Source organism: Rhodnius prolixus, unplaced genomic scaffold (assembly GCF_049639745.1).
Source record: "Rhodnius prolixus isolate KJV_2025 unplaced genomic scaffold, Rpr scaffold_7, whole genome shotgun sequence".
NCBI lineage: Eukaryota > Metazoa > Arthropoda > Insecta > Hemiptera > Reduviidae > Rhodnius > Rhodnius prolixus.
In genome coordinates this window covers 19,909,588-19,934,435 of record NW_027411582.1, presented here as the reverse complement: position 1 = coordinate 19,934,435, position 24,848 = coordinate 19,909,588, and the positions used below count along the sequence as shown (strand labels likewise).

General features: G+C 29.4%; 3 protein-coding genes across 9 annotated transcripts in view; 2 read left to right on the top strand and 1 right to left on the bottom strand.

Moving 5' to 3' along the window:
* LOC141447142 (uncharacterized) overlaps positions 1-7,094 on the top strand; it is a 188,989-nt gene extending 181,895 nt beyond the window's left edge. For all 3 annotated transcript variants that reach the window (XM_074114378.1, XM_074114379.1, XM_074114380.1), the window contains exon 9: positions 1,175-7,094. In XM_074114378.1, the coding sequence (XP_073970479.1) occupies positions 1,175-1,348 (174 nt within the window). In that variant the 3' untranslated portion in view covers positions 1,349-7,094. The remainder of the gene's footprint in view (positions 1-1,174) is intronic.
* A 2,056-nt stretch (positions 7,095-9,150) lies between these two features.
* Positions 9,151-18,188, top strand: Bap60 (Brahma-associated protein 60). Of its 5 annotated transcripts, none has more exons than XM_074114367.1 (10): positions 9,151-9,381; positions 10,817-11,034; positions 13,527-13,671; positions 14,755-14,922; positions 15,354-15,497; positions 16,197-16,370; positions 16,489-16,640; positions 17,168-17,288; positions 17,433-17,570; positions 17,656-18,188. In XM_074114367.1, exons 1-10 carry the CDS (start codon positions 9,268-9,270, stop codon positions 17,809-17,811), a joined length of 1,530 nt encoding a protein of 509 aa, XP_073970468.1. In that variant the 5' UTR covers positions 9,151-9,267; the 3' UTR covers positions 17,812-18,188. The 5 variants fall into 5 exon arrangements, with proteins under 5 accessions (XP_073970468.1, XP_073970467.1, XP_073970466.1 ...); XM_074114366.1 differs by having other exon boundaries at positions 13,488-13,671; positions 16,489-16,634; XM_074114365.1 differs by having other exon boundaries at positions 13,488-13,671.
* A 633-nt stretch (positions 18,189-18,821) lies between these two features.
* On the bottom strand, positions 18,822-22,725 carry LOC141447146 (sugar transporter SWEET1-like). The gene is made up of 6 exons (XM_074114392.1): positions 22,129-22,725; positions 21,967-22,044; positions 21,758-21,881; positions 20,661-20,819; positions 20,459-20,578; positions 18,822-19,850 (listed from the first exon to the last, which is right to left on the bottom strand). The coding sequence occupies exons 1-6, from the start codon at positions 22,215-22,217 to the stop codon at positions 19,779-19,781; spliced, it is 642 nt and encodes a 213-aa protein (XP_073970493.1). The 5' UTR covers positions 22,218-22,725; the 3' UTR covers positions 18,822-19,778.
* Positions 22,726-24,848: the final 2,123 nt, after the last annotated feature.

Below are 24,848 nucleotides of genomic sequence, written 5' to 3'. Positions count from 1 at the left end.
ATCTTCTAAAATAATTCTAATAACCTAAAATTAGCAATCATCTTCAATGGTTACACCATTTTTTAGTGAATTATTAAATTATAATAATAATAATTATTATTATTAATAGATTTTGTAGAAAATAGAAGTAGAAAGCAAAGTTATTAAAGTTACTATGAATCTAGATGTATTTACTCTTAGAAAAATCCATAGGCAGTTATTGAAGTTAAGTAGTATAGTTGTAATTGAATGTAAAAATAATTTAATTATTGTAGCTATTAATAACAGTTCTCTTAATTTATTTAAAAAAAAAAAGTGTGCTCAGTAAAAATGAAGGACGGTTTAGAACAAGTCAAAAGTGAAGGAAACGCCCTCTTTACTTTATGAGAATCTTACAAGTACACTCTGATTTCTGTGAAATCGCTAAAAGGTGTGTATTTTTTCTTGTTCAGCAGAACAAATGGCATATAGGAGGATGGACTTCTACGGCTCATACAGGCTACTACTAGTCTAGTAACTACTTCTCTAGTCTACAAATAAAGTAGATGGTGGGCTATCTTATCTAGGTCCTACGCAAAGTACTGGATACCAAACGACCTCCATTTAAATTGGCCTAAATTTAGGCATCAAGCATCACACACTAAGAATCTAACTCTAAAAACTTATCTTCACTACTTACTCGTGACACTATTACCTCAGAAAAAAACATAAGCTATGAAAAATAATTATTTAAATAGATAAATAGAACATTCACCTCTATGATGTCTATGACATGATAAAACTACTATTTTCTGATCATAGGCCTAATCAAACATTTTATTTCAAGCAATGTATATCACTTTAACGTCCAGTGTTATTCTTCTTTCCATGGAAACAGTTATGGCGATGAGCAGGCCTGTAGCATGATAGAATTCTAGTGCGTTTGAATACAAAATTCTTAGTTCTAAGACATCTAGGGTCTCAGAATTTCGTTAATAAAAATTAACTACAATTATCAAAGGGAGTGTTGCATTAGTTGCATAGAATAACATCATTTATCTTGTACATAAACATTAGTTCATACTTAGTGCTGGTAAAATTTGTTCAGCTCAGTTGAAACTCATAACATTGTGCTTACATAATCTTTTTCTTCAAAATATTTTTTTAATATTCTATTGATTAAGATAATTTTACTAATAATAATTTACGTTTAAAGGGTGTTGGAAGCGGTGGTGGTGGTTCTAACAGTACCCGAAATAAATACCGTGGTCGAGGATGGTTGAGCAGATCAGCACCTACAACACCGTCTTCTAGGCTCACACCTGCAACCGCATTTCCAACAGGTGAAAGTAGTCCTTTATTAGCAGCTGATCAGGATACCATGTTTTAGCATCAGCTGTTTAATGACTAGGGGATAAAAAAAAATATATTCAAGATTGTAATTGAAAAAAAAATAATAAAAAAGGTTCCTACAAAAAAAAAAACCTAAGAGGCGGCAACATCTCCTACCTCAACTGAAGAAGAAGAACTATTTGTTGACATTTTTAATCTCTTTCAAGATTTACCAATTGTAATTTTATGTTTTAATATCAAAGAAATTTTTCCAAGCTTTTCCAATAGTCTTTATTATTTTTTTGTGTTTAAAGTGAATCAACATTTTGCAAAAATTCAAGGGGGGGGGAAATTTTTTTTTATTTATAACAAAAAATACAATATTATTGGCGTAACAAAAAAAAAAAAAAATCTGTTAATAATGAGAGCGAAATTAAGAGTACAACAATGATAAAAAAAAAAAAATTTTAAATGGGGGAAACATTAATTTAATTATTATGTTTAATATTCAATAAATCTTTGCAGACATATCTACGGTGCACGTTGAATTTTAATAAATAACAATTATCGCGGCACAAATATATCTCAAATTTAGAATATATTAAAAAAAAACTTTTTGATTCATTTCGAACAGAAAAGCCTAACAATTGTTAAAAAAAATATTACAAATACAATATGCCAACGTAGCGTAAAATAAATAAAATATTGCCTAAAACTGTAACGATATATTAACGCACATTTTATTTACTTATAAAATATTAATAACGTTTTAAATAAGGCCTATTGAAAAATTAAATGTGGTGATTAATACAAAAAAACATGAAACAAGAAAAACTAAATTTGAATGAAATTTGTAAAAAAAAATTAATACAAATTTCTAACATTTAAATATTTTCCCTTTTTTTTGTGACAAAAAAATGTGTCTTTTATTTATTGCAAAGACAATAAAAACCAAAATAAAAAAATGCTAGCTGTAAATTTTTGCTAGTAGAAAATTCGGTAAATTATTAAAAATACAGATAGAAAAATATTACTTCGAATTATAAATATCTGACAATCTAATAAATCTTTAGAATTCATTCCAGAATCATAATGTCTGCTTCAGTCATCTGCCTTAAATTAAACTATTTTTATTTGAAATTTATCAAGAAAGATAAATTGTTCATTTAAATGAGGCCTAGTTCATTTGAGAATAAACTAAAATAGCTTTCAATTAACTTTTGCGCAACTTACAATTTTAAATAAATTTATTAATTTGCTTGCAGAATTTCAATATGACTTCGAATATCTGGTTAAATGCTGCTAAAATAGTAAAAAAGTTTGTGTCTTGGCTCTATTGTACAGAACAACCAAATCATATCGAAACTTCCTTCATTATAATGATCGAATTTGGAAAACGTCGAGCATTTTAAAGTGGGTAGAATACATTATTTTGTATGTATTTTAAATAATAATAGCAAATAAAACTAATCAAACAATATAAGAAATCTGTTCAGCATTTAATACCACATTGCTTCCAAAACAATACAAACTTAAAACTGTAGTGAACTTGCTTCCAAAGTGAATGAAAAATCTTTATAAATTACTAAAGATTAAAATGAAAATATATTTATGTTACTAAGACCCATTGGGAAGCATGTTGGTTGTCTTTAGGTAACTAATTTATCTTTTTTTCAGCTCGAAAGAATATCTCATGCTTAACTACAACATAAAGACCTAGTATTCAAGGTAAAGCTCAGTAGCAATTTGGCTTTCTAAACTGTTGTAGAGAACAAGAGATAGTAACTCGATTAAACGAGTAAACTCGATCATTTAAATTCTTAGAAAAAAAAGAAGATCGATTTGCCTATTAAAGTTACTATAGGTAAGCTTTGATTGGAGAAAGTTTGTGAAGATGTTGAATGATTTATTGGAAAAGAAAAGCGTTCACAATTACTCCTGTGATTTGGGTTGATATTAGCGATTTGATTAACTGTAATAAACATGAAGTACCTTTCGTTGGCCCTAACAGAATGGATTATTCCATGAAAGTAAGAAGTTATTTTAGGGATCGCCAAGATTCTAAAGAAGTTAGTTTACATTAGGCTACGGAAATTTTAAACCAACACACAAATTTTAAAGAGCGCAGCATTTTTAGTTACTCATAACAATTGTAGCAAAGAATTTAGTGCAGTATCGCTGCAAACTAACTGTTTTGAAACGAAAACAAAGCATAATATATCCAAAAGTTACTTAATAAAATCAACGCTTCAATTTCATTCATGGCATAGAATTTAAAGTTATTAGCTAAATAACTAAAAAAATAAAAATGCAGTTGTTATAAATCTGACTCCATATACTTACTTTATAAATGAACTACTAAAAAGGGATGTAATAGCTGTTGTCAATGTTATTATTGTAGTTAAATTGTTTTAATTAATTTTAAAAAAATAGATAAAATAAATTTGCCTTTTCCATCTTTAATCCTAAAATATTTGATCATAATGAGAATATATAATATAAATTATTTTATATTACATGTCTAAATGTTACCGTGCCTAAATAAATAAAAAATATTTTCTAACTGCCCCATTTTTCTTGACTTATTAATTATCGTTTAATTTAACTTCAATAAAGTAATTAATCTTGGTGTTTTGAAGACCAAAGTATATTAAAAATTAATTACATCGTTATCGTTAAAAAAAAAATTCAATAGAAAGTGTAATTAAAAACGAAATGTAATTTATTTATTTTAAATTATTGATGTCAACTTAGTATTTAATTTTTACTTCTTTATTTTTTTTAAATATATGATCTACTTAAAATTAAAATATTGTATTGGTATTAGATAGCTAGCGCATTTACATAGTGTAGTTAAAAAAGAAAGCTTTATTATTTATAACAAATACTTCAATGTTCTGTTTTCCAAATAATATATTTTATTTTCAAAATAAAGTCACTACGAACTAGTAATATTAAATCAAATAACATTCAAATTTGGAGTTCATTCCATCAACAAAAAATAATAATAATAATATGTATATTTACTAGGTACCCATTTAAGGGACCATATTATATTAGTTAGTATTAAAGTAAATTCAAAATATTTAATAAATTTAGATTAATAAAATCGCAGGTTTTGTTTTTTTGTTTTTTGTTTTTACATCATAATGTAGGTCTTCCAAAATTGCTACATTTTACTTTTTTTAAACAAAACAAAAAATATTTTTTTAAACTGTTATGTATAAAATATTTTAAATGTGTTTATTGCTTATGAAAATTTAAAAAGGTGTAGTTGGCAAAGTTAAAGAATAAATAAAGTAGTAATCAATGCTCAAAAATAGTATTTTAAAAAACGGAAAAGATAATTGACGATTTTTATTATTAATATTGAAATTTACAAAGGTTAAGAAATAATTATCATTTAATAATTCTATGTCTTAATAGTGGTGTCTAACAAAGCGATCTGAGAATACTTGTTTTGGAAGTGTTAATCCATTGCTTGTACTTAGAAAATAGATCAATTTAATAGATAAAACCGAGATCAACAATTCTTATAAAGATCAGATATGGTAAGTTACTTGCAATGGAAGCTTAGTGGAGTTTTTCCCCCTAATAGAAATAAATAAGTCAAAAATAAAATATCAGTTGCAAACTGGTTTTTAGCAGACTTACGAATTTATAATTGGTAACCAGTGTGTTTTACACAACACATGGTTGGTGTCGGGGAGATCGATGTACGAAAGATTTCTGCTGCTTGAATTTTCTTGTCTGCCTTGAAACGCACCTTACTCCTTTGTCTTTATCCTGTTTTGTACTCTCATGTTTACATGTTGTTAGACATTTTTGGTAAAATGCAAACAATGCTCTTATTTAACTGAAGTAAGAAAATATTATAACCGTAGTTGAAACTTTTTTTTAAAAACTACCAATATTATTATTTTAATGTTCTGTAATTAATTTCTTCAGTTAGATTTTAAGAATAAGAATAATTATGGGGAAAAATTAAATTAGGTGTCTTTATAACGCAACAATAAATATTTAATTTTATTAAAAGGTTGTAATATAATAATAATAATGGTAGCCCTTTCATTAAATGTACATAAATCAGTTATTCGTACCATACCTTCATGACAAAAATATGAATGCCTATCTGTTCTATCAAATTTCATTCTTAATGAAAGGAATAGAAAAGGTTATATAGGAAAGGTTAAATTATCTTTCTCTCCCACATCGTGTATATTCACTTCGAATATCTTCAAGAATCCAACTTTAATGTCCTGTTACGCCCCTAATAAAATAGCGAACCTCAAATAATCGTGTAATTGCATTAATATTGGTGAAATAAAATTTGTTTTACCAATACTTTAAAGTCATGTTAGAAGTGTTGAATATAAATAGCTTACTCGAGTTTGACACCACTAACTAAAATGAAAAAAATACTTTCTTTGTTTTTTTAGAGCAGAAGTTCAAGGGAACAGTATATATATAATTTAAAAATTTATATAATTTGAATTGAACAAATTTATATTATAACGAAAACAAAAATATTTTATTAGAATAGCTAATTTTTAAATGTATACATTTTTCAGCTATGTTATTTATTCTAGCAAGTTTTTTAATGTTAATAAAAAAATAAAATGAAGAAACGAAATAAATGTTAAACTTGCACTTTATTAATAAATATTTTTACATATTAAGCTAAATTTTAAACAATGTCTTTTCAAACAAAAATTTGACGAAACAAAATGTATGTCTAATAATTTTTTATTTTAATCATAAATAGAACATGTAGATTCGTTAAAACAAAGTAATAAATAAAATTAAAATATAAGCCTGTACTAACATCGAATATTTGACGTCAATTTATTGTTAAATATGATTACAAAAAAATAAATTAAGAATTCATTTCATGCTTTCTTGGGCAATCTGGTAGGTGGAAAAAAAATCTGTGTAGTGTGCCAGGATATTTCTGCAGGTAATTTTTACTTGTTTTGCATTATTTTTATATTCGTAAAAGTTTTTTTTTTCTTTTAAATCATTACTGGTTGTTTAATGGTTGAAGGTGATCAAATTTGGTATCATACGAAAGAAATAAATGGAACCGCGATTGATCTTTAGCAATTGCGCAAACGTGATACATGGAACAAATAAAACAAAAATTTAAAAGAAGAATTGAAAACACTAGGGAACGACAAAACCCAAATTTTAAACGTAGGATTAATTCAGTTTTAATGTTAATGAAATATCTTTATCATACCTCTTTAAGGATTTGAACTGAGAATGGCTAAAAATCGCGATCCAATAAGAAGTAAAAGATCTTTTCTAATAAAATACAGCTCCTTATACCAAAATACCGCAAGCAGCACAAACTTAATTGGTCGCGTTCATTCTGAGAGATGGTTGTGCATGTGGCCACTGGATTAAAAATCATCTTTACAACATTAAAATAATCTCTCCAATCATTAAAAATTAAAAACCGATTAATTAATTAAAAAACCAACTCTTGACATTTTTCTCCTTTGTAACTAAAATTTGGGTTATGCCATTCCAACAAAAACGGATATTAAATTGTTATAAATATATTAATCGCCTAGTCAATTCATAAGATGTTGTTATTAGTAAGAAATATAGGTTTCCAATAATTATATCTTACAATATAATTATGCAAGTAGATTGGAACTATAAAGAAAAAAAAAAAGTATGTAATTTGGTTAACTGGAGAGTTTTGGTAGAATAGAATTATAAGAAAACGTAAACTGTGTATTTATGTTTTATAAAACATTTTTTGACTATAAATCAAATATTATTCTTGTCTATAATAAGACGAAAAAAAATAGAAAGAAAATAATATTAGAATTCAGCAAAACATAAAAATATATTGGGGAACCTAGATTTCTTAAAATTAAAAAGTATTTCCATTAATAGAAATATACAAAAAATAAAGCAAAATTGTCAGGAATATATTTAATCTATTTATTTATATGATGTTATTTAATATAAGTTAAGTGTTTTGTAAAGAAATTATTCTGAGATTTTTCGCCATATAATCCTTCGTTAAGCAACTATATATTATATGTTAAAAAAAGCAATGTAAAAAAAAAAGTATTAAATAAAAACTAAACAAAAAGAAAGCACTTTATTCACAACTCAAATATGAGGCCTCCTTTTCCAAAAGGCACCTACCTTAAGATCTAATTTTCGGGGAAAAAGAAATACTGATCAATAATTATTTGGACAACTGTTTTTATTTCTCCTATTTTGATAAAAATCTTCAGCAGCTCAGGAATATTTTGTAGAAATATTTAGATTTAGGTTAATATTGACGAAACTATTAAGCCTATTTTTTTAGATAACATCCATATGGATGTTTAGTGGACAAGAATTGTTTTGTTATTGCAATGACATGGATATTAATCGTATCGAAAATATACACTTTTTTGGGATAAATTGTTTAAAGGAGTATTTTTGTTAACACTTACTCCACAAACTTTACAATACCATGAAGAAGGTAATAAATTTACCGAAACGTTGGTATGAAGAATAAATTTTAAATTAATTTTTATTAACTTAAATTTTAAGTTCTTTTATCTATGTAAATAAATCGTGAATGGCAAACACTTAATGAATTTGCAAGCGTATTAATAATATTGTGTTTATTTTCCTCTTAGTCTCTTAATTAATATGAAAAAATTAAAATAAAACAAAAATAACAATATTATAATCATCTTTCAAAATGATAAAAACAATACGAAAAAATAGAAAGGAAAACGTAAAAAAAAAAGGTTAAAAATGGCTAGAATCTTGGGAGAGAGCAATAAAAACAATTAAAATAGGGCAGCGCGAGCCATCTAGTGGCAGTTTACTGGACTAATAACTGTCATGGTGATATGACGCGCCACATGTTTCATTTGTTCGCCTCTAAACCGCTCGGTTACCGGAGCGCGTCTGTAAATTTATATATTTTTTGTAATTTATAAATAAATACAATTATTATTAGTATTACTGGTGTGCTGCTACATATAATGAAGGTTCCATAGAAGTTATCATTTCACAGATGAAAGATGAGCGATATTGTTTTCAATCTGGATGAAAACCGTGGATAATGGAAACGATTACAATAATAATTATTATTTAATTCACACCTAATATAATATTGTAGAAATCTGAAAAATTTTCAGTAAAACAAAATCTCATTTCAACCAGTTTAAGACCGAGGCAACCAAAATAAAGCATTCAGTTTTCTTAAAAAAAAAAAAAAAATCACTTTCATTGTCAGTTACAACTGATCAGCTCAAAAATATACTGGTTAGTGAAATAGAGTTATGAGCTATTTGAGCGGAATCGGTCCACTTAAACGAATCCATTAGTGGATCGAGTTGATTCAAATCTCTATTTTTAAAAAAAGTTATTCCGCCACGCCCAAAAAATTGGAGTATTTTTTTTTTTTTTTTTTTGGCGCATCAACATCTTAGGTTATTGGCACCCGGAGCTTTTTTCAGTGCACTGCCGGCCTCCGGACAGTGTTCTCTCGTTACAGACAACACTGTACATCATCGGACGGTGAGCTGTAAGAAGCTCCTAGGAAGAGAAAATCTAAGGGTCAGCTTGCTGGATTCGAACCCGGGACCTCCGCGTGGGAGTCCAGTATGCTAACCTCATAGCTAATCCCTTCCCTATTGAAGAGTATTACAATGAAAATAGTTAATACTGAAGTTACTTATATGTTATACTGAAATACATTTTTAACTGATTCCCGGAATATACATATTGAGTAGTTATAGAAACTGGAATCAGTGAACGAGTTGTTGGAATATATTCCAATCCTGGAACTGATTCAAATCCAACGATTCCAAAGGCGACTCGTTCTGACCATCACTTACTGTAAGGAAGGTTCTACAAAGGCTCACCGAACTAACCTTAACATAAGAAAAACTGACGCTTACTCCCGATTGAGTGTGAGTGCGATATACCTTTTTTTATTACATTTTACTGACAATGGCGCAGAGGTTTCCAAACACTCAACCGCCTCCAGCTCCAGTCCAACAGCCTCAACGTTATCCTGCACCTTCAGGACCACCTCTCAGGCAGTATGGTGGACCAAATTTTCCGGTAAGAATACGTGATTTTCTTGTTGTAAGTAAACATTGTAATAAAAATTATGCCAATTTATGTTCTTAGTTTTGTGGATTCTGCTTTGCTTTTGTCTTTATTCTATTCTATAAGGTAGCATTAATTGTCCAGAGTAAGATCATTCGTTCATAACATTAAGTATATTGCTTTGATTTCATTAATTATTACTTTAGCTTCTATCGCCTAGTTTCATTATTGCAACCAAGAATCATTTTTATTACTTAAATTTTATAAAGGCTTTTTATTCAATACACGATTTGACATTTGCATTATTTTCTTGAGACGCCAAACAGTATCGTATTGAACTAGTAGCGTAACAGAAATATTGGAGGGATTGCCTTTTGTGAAGATGAATGAAGTGGAATATTTTTAAATTTATTTCTTTTCCAAACCTAGTATAATCTAGAAATGTTGATTAATGCTACAATTTAGGTATTATTTGTTCATAATTTTCTCGACCTTTTGATTACTTAATGTAATTAGAAAATTACTGCTTTTTGTTTTGTTTTATTCATGCTTAATTTTTCTTGTTTTAGTCCTTAACTAAACAACGTTTTATCAGAAGCCTTTTTTTATTCTTGCTAATTTGAGATAATATTTATCATTCATTAATTATGTATGGAAGATTATTAAGATATTAATTTATTTGTAAATTTATTAGTATTAATTTACTTGTAAGGTTTAGTTCTAATGATTCATTTTTATGTATGTTCCCCTTGAGAGGTAAAACGAAACTAATGACCTGATGCAGACAACGGTTAACGACCGCAAGAAGAAGGAAATTTTTGAAAAGTGCATAGTTTTTTATTGAGAAAAGATTGGGAAGTAGTATGGTGATATTTCTCCGTTGATGGGTTACGGCTCAGTGCGAGGGAAACGTCCCCTACAGAAAACCCAAGAATTCTTGACGAATTTGGTTGAGTCAGTTATTAATATCGTAACACCATATTTATTTAATCATAGGCACTTGTTTATCTTTGAAAATGTTATGACTAATTTTGCAATCCAGTTGGTAGACGAAATGAGTTTATTTGACGGTAGGTACTAGATTTATGAACTGTTTTTTGTTTAGGAAGTTTTCAGAATGATTGATTGATTAGTAAGCTGTGTGTTCCAGCAACTCACAACATTTTGTTCTTATTAGTTTTTATTCTTTTTTGTTCAAATTTGCTTGTTAATTCTTTTAAATTTTCATGTTGTATCTTCTATATTTTTCATTTCAGACGAACGAGAAGTCCATGCTTAAATGTTAGAATTACTTTTATGTGTATATTTTGAAATGCCAATAAACAACTTCTTCTTATTATTATTATATTTTTCATTTTTTAATTGGTTATTTGATAATTATTTCTTTATTTTGTTTTATTCCCATGCTGGATTGTGTGGTGATATGCGAATGGCACTGCGAATATAGATGGCACAGAGAAGCGGTGGATTTGTCCAGGGTGGAGGAGGACCTGGTGCCGGCGGTGGAATGTCCGCGCCTCCGGGTCCAGCGGGCATGATGCAGCGGCCTCAACAGCCAGGCGGACCTGGCGGTCCTTATTCACAGATACGTCCTGGACCAATGCCTGGTCAAGGACAGAAAAGACCAAGTGAAGTTAGGCCACCTCCGCAACAACAACCTAAACCGTGAGTAATCTTTTAAATAAATAATGCGGTTAGAAATTAATGGAAAAAGAGTGTTTGCTTTGAAAAATTAAAAATTGTTTTGCTCAGAAACCGACAGAATTAAATTATAAACCCAGTGCATTTTCACTTAGGGTTTTTTCAGTTTAAATACCTTGACTTTGTTTTTAAATGTTAGCTGTTGTTAGATGAGAACAGTAAGATAGGCTAGTTAGTCTTCTCCACCGCCTTGCGACCCAAATGAAACATCATCATTTACTTTTCCAACCCTGTTCTACTTACCAAGAAATCGAACCTACTACTGTACAAGACTTGAATAAGTGCTGTGTGCTATGTGATGCATGAGCTTCTTAATAGATTGGTAGAGAGGTCTTTATAACCAATGGTCTCAGACCTATGCTGGAGTAATTCATTAGCAAAATTAGGCGAGTTGCTATGAATGAACATATTCTCTTTTCTCTGCCCTTCTATATATTTCCAATATATTCATTAAAATATTGATTAATTACTTATGGAAGATTATTTGGAAATAACTGTGTCAATTACCTGTAGAATCTAGATTTGTTAACGGCCCTCAGCAAAACAATGAAAAATAAACAATTTCATTTTTAGAAAGCAAACACATTTCTGTGATAAAATTATTATGAAGAAAAGCATCGAATAAAAAATAAGTTGTTTTATAATTTAATTTATTAGTTGGAGGGGTTTGCCCTTTGGAAGTAATTATGCCCATTGTAAACACTAATATTATTACTTCAAAGTAACTTCTTACCACTAAAAAATGACCCCTCTTTTCTTGCCCAATTTTTTCAGCAAAACATGTTTGATTAATTTCACTTCGGATACCGTAAGTTGAAAAGTCTCACAGAAGTTATTATCCATTTTTATAATTACAGTTTGATTGCAGAGTCGGTAGATTTTATTCCTCTTCAGTTCTCTTGCTGTGAGATCTCAATTTGTTTTATTTTTTGGAAGGGAAAGATGTATTCAACATTCACATTTTAAATATTTGATTATTATATACAGTAAGAATTGTAACCCTCAAAGGGCTTTCCTTTTGCCTCTTGTATTTATCGATATGTATGTATACATCGATTCAATTAACTCTCGTAATTGTTTTTATGAGCTAATGGATGCTTTTCTTTAAAATATAGTTATGCTGTTTATTATGGAAGAGTTGGACTTATTATTTTTAAAAAAAGTTGAGGAAATACCTCAAATTAGATATAAAATTCGAGGACAAGGAATGTTTTACTCTTCCATATTTTATCATATAGAAATAAATTCTTATTTTTTAATGAAGTGTTCAGATGTGTGTGAGACAACTGCACTGTCTTTTTTTTAATTTGCTTATTTTATTGTTTGAAATTTTCTTTAAAAAAAAAAATGCATTTCATTGTAATGCATGTAGCTACCATTTCATAAATTCCTGATCAAAAAATTGCATGAAAATGTTTCTAATTTTTGTACTGTACGTGAATTGTTCGAAAACTGAGTAAGAATTAGCGCTGTGGTAACTCGGTGGTTAGAAGTGTCTTGGGAATTATAGAACAGTTTTTTTGGATTTAATTTGTACGCCAACCTTTGGATGTATATTTTTGATATATGGAAAAGTTTTTTATAAGTCATAGCTATTAAAAATAAAATAAATATTTTTTTTTTTTTTTTTATAATTTAAGGCGCGTCAACATCTAAGGTTATTGGCGCCCGGAGCTTTTTTCAGTGCACTGGCGGCCTCCGGACAGTGTTCTCTCGTTACAGACAACACTGTCCATCACCGGACAGTGAGCTGTAAGAAGCTCCTAGGAAGAGAAAATCTAAGGGTCAGCAGCTGGATTCGAATAAATAGAGTAATTCGTTAACAAGTAGATTACTATTACTGAAATATTTTATTTTGCGTTTTTTCTGAAACCATTTCTTTAATTTCTTTGAAGTCAGGAGCTATTGCTCGCTTAAGGTCAGAAACCTTATTTTAGTCGGTACATTTTTCTTTTAGAGGGGGGAAAAAATGTTAGTTCTAAGGGAGTGGTTATGTTCCATTACATTTAAGGTAAATATTATAACCAAAATGAAAAAATGTCTAGTATCATCAAATGGTTAAAAAAATGTCTAACCTATTCCTTCTGTCTTTTATGTTATCCTTAGCTTGCTTCTATTTGTATTGATCTATTAACTGTTTATTACCTTTTACTGCCTTTTCCTGCATGAGAAATCCCTGTGTTTTTTGTATTTTAACCTGAGGTTGTATTTCTTATATATTTAAAAAAAAAAAAAAAAAAAAAAAAAATTAAATGAACCTCATAACAAAATTACTCACACTCACTGCTACAAGACTAACAGCCGGGTGGGTATCTGTCCTCTTGTTGTTTTTCCTTATCCCTCTGTGCGGTGTCGGGTTGGCTACACTGAACGCACCTTACAACGGTTGCACCGTCACACACACTTCTGAGACACAGTGGTGACTTGGTGACACCGTCTTCGGTGGCTGCCGGCAGCAGTAAGAAAAAGAAGCGACTAGCTGACAAGATCCTACCGCAGAAAGTCAGACATCTTGTACCAGAATCTCAGGCATATATGGATCTATTGGCTTTTGAAAGGAAATTGGATTCAACAATTATGAGAAAGAGATTGGATATACAAGTGAGTACAGTGTTATTAATTACACTAATATTTATATATTTTTTACCTTATGAACTGTATTGCTGGAAAAAATGTTTTATTTCAAGAATATTTTGAAGTTCTGTGAAGTGTAGTATGGAATTGAAACCTCATCACTGATCTAATTAGAGCTGCGTCCCATGATAGCTTAGAAAAGTAATCGCCTAATTTTTACAGGAGGGGCTTTACGTCCTACTTCAAAATTAAGTGTTCTGTACGGTGCAGGAGCTCATACTTTATATATTAACATTTTTCCAACAAAGGACTCGAACTGGGTAACTCCCTCTTACAAATTCACGCTTCATAACTACCACAACACCCTCCTATCCATGATAAACCAGTGGTTCTTTCTTAAATGAACAATTCACTTTTGGGAAAGCCTAAAATTTACAAGAAATTTGTATGAATGCTTAAATCCCTCAAATTAGCAGACATAAATCATTTATAACGATTTTTACGCTTTTATAAGAGAACAATGTATGAGAATAAAGTTCAACTAATGATCACCAACGCGAAAGGTTTGTTCGTGGCATGCTGGGTAAATTATGATTAAATTAAATATTCTGGTATTGTATACTCTTATATTCAAAAATTTGGGGAAGATTTAGTTAGGGTTAATATGCAGGTTAACTGGAATTGTCTGCATATTACTAAATTAAAATTTTAATAGAAGTATAATAATATAAGCGCTTTCTCCCACCTTGGAGGAGAAAAAAATGGCGATTACTTTTCTTCATATCTGAGGTTAAAAACTGGCTTTCTTGATTGAATCTCAGCGAAGTTCTCTGTTCAATTTATTTGATTTATGCTTCTAATGATTTTTATTATTATTATTGTTACACCAAAGTGACATAAACTCAAATCGGATCTGTTATCCCCAAGCAATGCAACGAAATGAATCGTGCTGCGAAAAAGATAGATAAAATTGAAGTACTGTTTTGCTTAGGGTCATGTACATTATTTCTGTTACCAGAATTATCACAAATTATAACTTAATTAGCTGTTGAAGGATAAAATGTACACGTTATTTGAGTATATATTTATAATAATAATTTATATTTGTAGGAGGCATTGAAACGTCCCATGAAACAGAAGCGGAAATTGAGGATATTCATATCTAACACATTCTATCCGGCTAAAGAGGCTACCGAGAATGAAGAAGGAAGTGTAGCTTCCTGGGAACTAAGAGTAGAAGGACGCCTGCTTGAGGATACAAAAAATGATCCAAATAAGGTAAATTTTAAAAAGAATTTTTTTTTTTTTATGTAGATCGTAATAAAGTTACTCGTTAAGTTTTCCAAAATTTTTGTAAACTTCTTTACAGTTGCTTAAAAAAAAAAGTTTTGTTTTAATTAAAAATAATCTTTACTTTGGTTGGTATGTATAAAATCTACAGGATAAATATGTATATAAAAAAAACGCAATATATAAAAGTATAAAACAATTTGAATATTTAAAGTCTCATTGATTTTGAACTTAAAGAAATATCTTATCAATTATATATGAGATAAATTGGGTAGATAAACATCCGAATTAGACAATAATAAGAAAAACAAAAGTAAGAAATTAATACATTCTCTGAAACCAATGAAAATGCTTGTAATAAGAATAATTAATTGGATCATCAAATTAAAATCCTTTTCTAAATCCGCCTTGTGCGACAGTTGCCACCATTACAGGTTAAACGGAAATTTTCATCTTTCTTCAAAAGTTTGGTAATAGAATTGGACAAAGATCTATATGGACCAGATAATCATCTCGTCGAATGGCACAGAACACCGACAACACAAGAAACTGATGGATTTCAGGTATTATTTTATTTCATTTATTTGTGAACGATTTCCTGAATTGATTTAATAATATTGAAATTCTGATAAAAGGATTTTTTTTAAACAATTTCACCAAGTTCTACTAACCGCTAGTTTGAATCTATAGAAATCAATTTATTTTGAAGCTTATGACCTTTAAACTCAAAAATGTTTGAGTGTCTTCTCAAATGAATCCTAAAAGTTGTTCCCAAGAAATGTGCTAGACAGAGAGTATTTTTTTTATATAAGCAATTCCTTAAAGACTTTTTCCGTTCTTAAAGCAAGGATTCTCGATTTTCTGAAAATTGATTACTCTTTAAAGTAAATAAGTAATATACTGCAACTGCAGGCACCAAGTTTAGCCGTTAAGGAGCTTTTGAAAACAACATAGAAAATAGTTAATTACATATAAAGGAAATATTTCTTTTAACAGAGAAAAATTATGATAACTTCTTTTCTTTTTTGAATTCGTATCCACAATTTAAACTAACTATAGAATGAAGTGTAACAAGAAGTAGTCATATTTAGATCTTGCAACTAAATGCCTTTCTCTCATCTGAATTGAAGTGTATGAATAATACGAATTATTCATTACCTAAAAACATATATAGTCAACATGCTCCACCAATTAAGGGCAATCTCTTCTATGTAGCTTCCAATGTTTATATTATTTTTATAACCTACATATTTTGTTGAAAGGTTAAGAGACCTGGTGATAAAAATGTACGATGTACAATTCTACTGCTATTAGATTATCAACCTCTTCAGTTCAAACTAGATCCTAGATTGGCAAGGCTACTTGGGGTACATACACAGACTAGGCCAGTTATAATATGCGCTTTATGGCAGTATATAAAAACTCATAAGTTACAGGTAATTTAATTTTATAATTTGAAATGAAATATTTTTAGAAGCCCTTTTATTTATACATATTTTTAGTACTGTTAGTTGATTTACAAATAATGGTATTGTTATTTATATTATTTTTTAGGATGCACATGAGAGAGAATTTATTAATTGTGATAAATATCTTGAACAAATATTTGGTTGCGCTAAAATGAAATTTGCTGAAATACCCCAACGATTGAATCCACTTTTACATCCACCTGATCCAATTGTCATCAATCATACCATCAGGTACAGGTAACACTTCAACAGGACTTCCATTTCTACAGTTGTGTTTTTGTTTGGAAAGTTCTATTTGAAGAATATTATTTTTTATATTTTATATATTATAGTTTAGCTTAAATCTTTCTTTGTATTGTTATTTGAAAATCACTGTTCGCAAACATTCTACTTAGATTAAACTAACTTCTTTCCTTTTTTGAAGTTACCTCTTATAAGTGATTTCTTTTCGAGCCCAGTGATCCTCCGCTGCTGTAATCCTAATGCCTGCTAACCTAACCAGTCAAGAAATGCATTATTATAGCACTTGCAGAGCATCCTGGATGTTCGATAAATTAGCGACCGTGAAATTAATTATTTCCCTCTTAAGATCTCGGCAGCCTAAACATAAAATAGCCACTAGTTGCGCCTGAAAGACTTTAGTTAACCTTTTAGAAATATCAAACCTTTGAGATATTTGTTAAGTGTAACTTAGTCGGTAGAGCTGTACCTAATGAAAATCAGTGAGTAACCCCAAATTTGAGAATTTTCTCTTTGTTTTTTAGTGTGGAAGGTGCTGATCAAAAGCAAACTTCTTGTTATGATATTGATGTAGAAGTTGATGATACATTGAAGACCCAAATGAATAACTTCTTATTGTCAACAGCCAGTCAGCAGGAGATACAGGTTAAATGAGTTTTGTTTATTTTTAATTGCCTTTAATGCTATTTGAGAATAATACAAAAATCTTTTGTAAATGAAGATTTCTGATAAAGTGTAAGAGGTTCTGGTTTATGTATTTTAAAGTCATTTCCTTTTTTTTCTAATTAGAGTTTGGATAATAAAATACACGAAACTGTGGAAACAATAAATCAATTAAAAACAAATAGAGAATTCTTTCTAAGTTTTGCTAAAGATCCCCAACAATTTATAAACAAATGGATTGTTTCTCAAACTAGAGATCTCAAGGTAAACAAAAACTGATATTAAATTGTGTAATAAATATTAATTCAGTACTTACATTTATTTCTTAAATTAATTTTTTTAATTACAGACAATGACGGATGTTGTTGGAAATCCAGAAGAAGAAAGACGTGCTGAATTTTATTATCAAAATTGGGCACCTGAAGCTGTTTGCAGATATTTCTATACTAAAGTTCAACAAAAAAGAGCTGAGTTGGAGCAGGCATTGGGTATACGAAATAATTAGAGCAATTCACCATTTTACTTTATCATCATTATGATTTCTGTTTTAAAATTTTCAGAACTGTTCTTGATTCATTAATAAGTTCCAACAATATTTTAAGTAACATAAGCAGTATATTTTAAATACAAAATATTATTCGTATATTATAAAAAATATTATTAATAAATCAGATTTGTATGTCAAAACAAAATGTAAAAAACCCTTTTGCAGAGTTTTAGGAATAAGTGTAAGCGAATTTAAATTTATTAGAACATGATTTTGAATGTTGGCAATTTATAACTGTTTTAATTTTTGTAACTTTTTTTTTAAAACTAAAATAGCATCTATTTAAATGAAAAAAAGGTTTAATTTCTTAATGCAAAGTAAAGTATTTAATACTATTTTTTTTAACTTTATTTACCTAGTTTCTTATACTTTTCGAATCCTAAGTTCTAACAAAAAAAAAAAATATGTTTGTAGATTTATTTAATAGTTAATTATTCACATTGTAACATCAGATATGCTGAACGACTTTGATACGAGTTCAAAAGAAATAAGTATGGCCATTATGAAAAAAAAAGATGGTACGGATGGAAAGGCGATCAAAGTTATGGAATTAGTTCGCACATAAATTTCAAATTTGCAGTTAAGCCTCAAAATGTAGGAAAAGGCAAAGTTCTGTAAAGAATATCTTCATGAGTAAACAATAGAGTTCTTTCCTCTTTTTATTAAAGAAGTAGTAAGTCAAAACTGAATTATACCTTTGAGGAGTTAGTTTACATCCAAGTTACAAATCTGTGTTGAGTTGAGTAGCGTCATTTTTATATTACAAAATCTATGTCTAAAAATGTTTCGAGATACTTTTTGTTATTCTAATGTCAGGTACACAATACAAAACGTTATGTTAAGATGTTGCGTAGGTAAGTTATGAGACATAAGATGCAACAGTAAAGTGTGATAACACTTTCGATCGGAATATCTGTATACTATTGAAGTTGAAAGGTTTGATTAAAAAGATTTTTATCATTTCATAAAATTAAGATATTTATTGCATAAATTTAACATATTTTGAGATAAAATAAAAAAATTTAAAAAAAAAAACAACTTTTCATTTCCATCTATCTGTTGCACGAAATTGTAACCTCTAGACGAAATATACAAAAAGCAAAAAAAAATCACCGCTTACTAGAGTATTAACTGAAGATATTTAAATATATATTAAGATCGTTTGGTGGCGCCAATCAGCGAGTTCGATCTTTAATTTGATCATTGTTAATAATTAACCCATAATACAATTCATTTAATTACAGCTGTAAATAAACAAATAAAATAAACAAAATTATCAACTTACCGAGACTAACACTATATTAAAGGATTAAAGAAAAATAAGTCAATATACATAATACTTATTACAGTACATTCTTTTGAAAAATTATTAAAACAATTTACTGGCATTTAAAGGCCAAGGTGGGTAATCTTGATCTTAAAAGTAGATTTGAGATACTTAATTTAGCTTTTTCATAGAATAATTTAAGTATAATTAAATTGGAAGAAACCTCTTTGCTGCCCTAATATACTTAAATTTTACTTTCACATTTAGGAAAATAAAGTTTGTATCTAATTTAATTTTATATTATTATTCGTTTCAGGCTCCATTTTTAATGTTTCTTAAATATTGATGCTTGTAAAAAGAAATTTGTTTGGAACAAGTATTTATTCGAACACTACATAAAAATTTGTAGGATAAAGACTACAATATCTTATCATTTGCTTATATATAATTCTATTCAGTTTTGTTGTTCTTATTAGATAATGTTCAATAATAAATTAAAGAAATATATTACATTCCTAATGAGTAACTGTCGCAATTAAAAATATATTTGAAAACTTCATTCAGTCATGGAAGATTAGTTTTAAGGTTCAAATTAACTAGATATGTTGATCTTATGTTCAGGAATAATAATTGTAATATTTTGTAAATTAGCATAGCGTCATCTAAACGGGAAGATGGCGAAGAGAGACAATTGAAAGCATGATAGAAGAAATCCCAACAAGTTCGGATACTGAAAATAAAATTAAAATAAACAAAAAATTATTTATGAAAAATGTACATATATTTTCTTTTAGTAATTCACAAGAATTGCAAAAAGTATTCAGAGAAGCCTAATAGGGGAGTAAGTGAAGGAACACGAACCAATATCTTCTTTCAGAAGCGCTTTAAGATTAGCTTCGTTGTTTGGTAGATGTACTCAAAGACTCATCACGGTATTACAGGCCTATGTCATTGGTAACACGAATGTTCTAATCTGTTCGACTAGTTTTAGGGAGATATATGAGAGGAGATTATTTTCGGTTAATTGAGAGTGTAGGCTCAAAGCTTTAAGTAAGCCATGTTGGAGTTAAAATGTATGTATGAGAAGATTCACAAGCCTTGGCCCGAGGAGTAATGTGAAACTTTTCTGGGTATATCGAACATCCCAAGAAGCGAACAAGAGAACAAGCAGATTGACAAAGTTTGGATCCTGTCTTCGATCTGTGACCCCGAGGCAGGGAAAGCACATGAAGCAATTTAGTGACAGAGAAATTAATGAGTGAAGTATTAGAAAATCTGAGAACACAGAAGCCTAACTCTAGAATAATTCTAGATACCAAAAATAACAATAACACTTACAGTAATAAATTTATCCTTTAAAATATACCCATACAAAGTCCATTGTGCAGTTACTACCAGTGACATTAGGATAAGTGGAAAAGGTAAAGATTCAGATGATTGTACTCTTATCACGTGAGCCTAAAAATGATATATTTATTAAAAATAAATGAAAATAGTTTCTAATAACTCTTAATAACGATACAAAAGCAAATTCACTTACTAAGTTGGCCAGAGGTGCTGCGAAGAATGTCAAAGTTACAGAACAACAAATGATTCCTAAATGAGATTTCGCTTTTTCAAATTCGTCAATTGAATGTATGTAAACCTGGGCTATAGTGATCAAGATGGTTACCATAAGTATCTGTTTTAATAATGAGCCCTGTAAACAAGGAATTATAATTTTTAGGAAATCAAAGTTATTTTTAAAGCAAAAGTTTATGGTTAGGTAATTAGGACAACCAAATAAATTACGGTTATTTTCTATTTCAAGTTATTACTATAGTTTACTAGTACACTAAAATATTTAACGATAGGTCCTGTTTGGTCGCTTATTATCGCGTTTTAACACCGTATGAAGCTATGGTTGCTTCATCTATAGTGATAGAATTAAACGCTAAGGAGATGTGATATGACTATTTACCACATTGGTATTTGCAAGATTTCAAACGAAACGTATGCGACATAAAATAAAAAAAGATTGGTTTTAATACAAATTTAAAGTGAATTGTTAAACGGTTCTTTAGATGTTTCTCCTTCAATGTAGATTTTATGGCTACTTTTTCAGTAAAAGTAAGAAGATGCTAACTATCAGGAAGGACCTAATGTGGAGACTGGGCTTAACCGTACCGAAAAATGTCTACGAGCCTAATAAAACTGAGCTATTCACACTTGGACAAACTCCAATTAAAGTATGAAAGATGATCACGTCTATGGTCTTGGGTCAAAACTGAGTTCTCATTATTTTGTATAAATGGTATAAAGACCACTCCAGAAATTGGAAAAAGCAAAGTGTTTTGGGCTGTAAGTAGAGGGTCGATTTTTCAGGATTTTTGAAAACATGAAAACAAAGTCAGAAGCAATTTTTTTTCTTCAATTATTCTTGATTTGTTTTTTGTAAACAACTGCTGATATTTTATATTGAACTGTTATTCAAACAGGAAAGACAAAGTGGCCAAATACTTACACTAAAAATAGTAATATCACATTTGAAGAGCTAGGGGCACCGAAAATCAAATAATACTATTTAAAAATAGTAGTAAACAAAGCGAACAAGCTATTTAATAAACCGAAACTATTTTAATAAATCAAATTCATTACCTTTCTTGTTGCAAACATGTAATAAGCGACTATATAGGAAAACATAAGTAGTGCTCCAAAAACATTTACTATTATTAAAGCCGTTTCATTAATAATATTAGCATACGTTGCCCACAAAATGCACCTGTGTAAAACATTTCATTACTGTGATAATACGTTAACTGTAAAAGAATTGGCAGTCATTCGTTTTAGTATATCAAAGAACTTACGAAGTAACACCACAAACGAAGGGAAATGGTGAAATATCATTAGATGTTCCTTTTTTTATAAACTTTTCACAAACTAGGCTGTAAAATAAATTACCCTATCAGTACAGTTGTAAAGTGAAGCTAATATTACTGTTTTTAAAGAAAATAAGTAATAATACTTACATTCCTGACATGAATTGAAAAATCTGACATACTGAAGCACAGGTGACTAATACCTCTTTAAAATCTTCTAATGCCATCGTAAAAACCATTACTATCTTTAGCTCATATTACTTAATGAATTACAATAATATTCCTTTCAATATGTTCACTCTTTTACATTCTTTTTGTAATATTGAGAAAGATATTTAACATTTTGAAAAGAGAAACGGTATACAAGATTGTATAATTAATGTATGTGAGGTAACTGAAACATATTTATGAACTGTTGAGACAGCAATTCTATCTATACACTTATGAGGACTAGGAATTAGTGATGGGCTATTTGAGCGGACTCGTTCCATTGGAACGAGTCCGATGGTGGAACGAGTTGATTCAAATCCCTATTTTTAAAAAAAGTGATTCCGCCCCGCCCCAAAAAATTTAGGCAAATAAAAATGAAAATGAGGCAGCAGAAGGTTTGGAACGATTAAACATAAGAACAAATGTCACGCAATTTATTATATTATTATATCATTAAATGTTAGCTTTCCCAGTTAATAACAAAACTATATTTCTTTAACACACATTGAGTACTATCCCTAATTTCCAATTGCTCTGATAAATATAAAATTAACAACGTAATACAAATATTAACACAAAAATAGGCTAGTCAAATATAAATTAAAGCAATGCAGTTTTGTCATTATCTAGCTTGACCACTAGAAGACTGGAGTTAACTTACTTCAAGAGTATTCAAGGTAGAGAAACGGAAATGGGTAGGAAATTATTCCATAAAAATTCTAACCCTTCAAAATTATAATTACTCATAATATTTATTAACTAAGAATTGAATATCAAGCTTTTAAAATATTATCTTATTGTTTTACAAAAAGAAAAAGCTGTGTGCTTAATCTTAAACTTAGCGCTGGACACTCTTACTCTCATCTTCATTGGCGTAAGCTTGAACGTGTACATGTCAGCTAGACGGTCAAAGTAAAACTGGGCCAAAATTTAGTATTACCTAACTGGTTTACTTAGTGTAGTATCCCTCCCACTCTATCACCTATTTCACAAACATTCATCGATTGAAAATATTTTTTAGTTAAATATTCGTTTCATTGGAATACAAAAAACATTATAACGCTTTCTTAAGATGATTTGAATTTTTAAAATTTGTTTTTGTCCATTACTCTTATAAAATACGAAGAATTTCAAATAAAATATAATATACAAACACAGAATGATCTAGTGTGCAGGTGGAGTCAGTCGTAGTTACCATGACAACGGAACCGTTAAACGACTCCGGCCCAGCTCTAGCATTTTCATTGGTTAAATCCACTGGAGTTGGTGGAGTCGAATCCGGAGTGATTTAAATCCTTTTGAAACCGGACTCGTTCCATTTTTTCGTTCACTGAATCTAGCCAATAGAAATTGCTGGAGCTGGAACCGGAGTTGTTTAACGGTTCCATTGCTATGGTAACGAGGACTGACTCCACCTGCATACTAGATCATTGTGTTTGTATATTATATTTTATTTGAAATTCTTCGTATTATATAAGAGTAATGGACAAAAACAAATTTTAAAAATTAAAATCATCTTAAGAAAGCGTTATAATGTTTTTTGTATTCAAATAAAACGAATATTTAACTAAAAATTATTTCCAATCGATGAATGTTTGTGAAATTGGTGATAGAGTGGGAGGGATACTGCAGTAAGTAAACCAATTAGGTAATACTAAATTTTGGCTCAGTGTTACTTTGACTGTCTCACGGTCATGTACACGGTTAAACTTACCCAATGAAGATAAGAATAAGAGTGTCCAGCGCTATGTTAAAGATTAAGCACACAGCTTTTTCTTTTCGTAAGATAATAAGATAATATTTTTAAAGCTTGATATACAAGTCCTAGTAAATAAATATTTCTTTATTTATGAGTAATTATCATTTTGCTTGAAGGGTTAGAATTTTTTTTATGGGAATAATTTCCTACCCATTTCCGTTTCTCTACCTTGGATCCTCTTGAAGCACGTTAACTCCAGTCTTCCAGTGGTCAAGCTAGATAATGACTAAACATCATTGCTTTAATTTTTATAATTGACTAGTCTATTTTTATGTTAATTTTTGTGTTACGTTGTTAATTTTATATTTATCAGTGCAATTGGAAATTAGGGATAGTACTCAATGTGTGTTAAAGAAATATAGTTTTGTTATTAACTGGGAAAGCTAACATTTAATGATATTTTTTAATGAATTGCGTGACATTTTTACTAATGCATAGGGTAAGTACAGAGACCGGAATCGGTGAACGAGTTGTTGGAATCGATTCCAACCCTGGAACTGATTCAAATCCAACGAGTCCAAAGACGGACTCGTTCTGCCCATCACTACTAGGAATGAGGAAGGTTACGAACTATTTATGGGTTTGCTGATAAGTGATAACAAAACGGCTTGATTGATACGAAAGGTTAGAACCGAAAGGTCATACACAAGTTTTTTTTTTTTTTTAAAGATATTAAGAAATACTTTTACTATTTCTGAGCCAACAGCAGCATTAAAAAAGTGTTTGAATGAATAGATAATTGTGACAGTAAAAAATTGAATGTGGATAATCTACGAAAATTGCTGACGGTAGAGAAAAATATGAAACAAGTTGTCCTTAAATTAAAAAATCGAGTTAACAACTGATAAAATTGTATACAAGGGTAGTAAATAATACGCACTCATGTGTGATCAATATATTT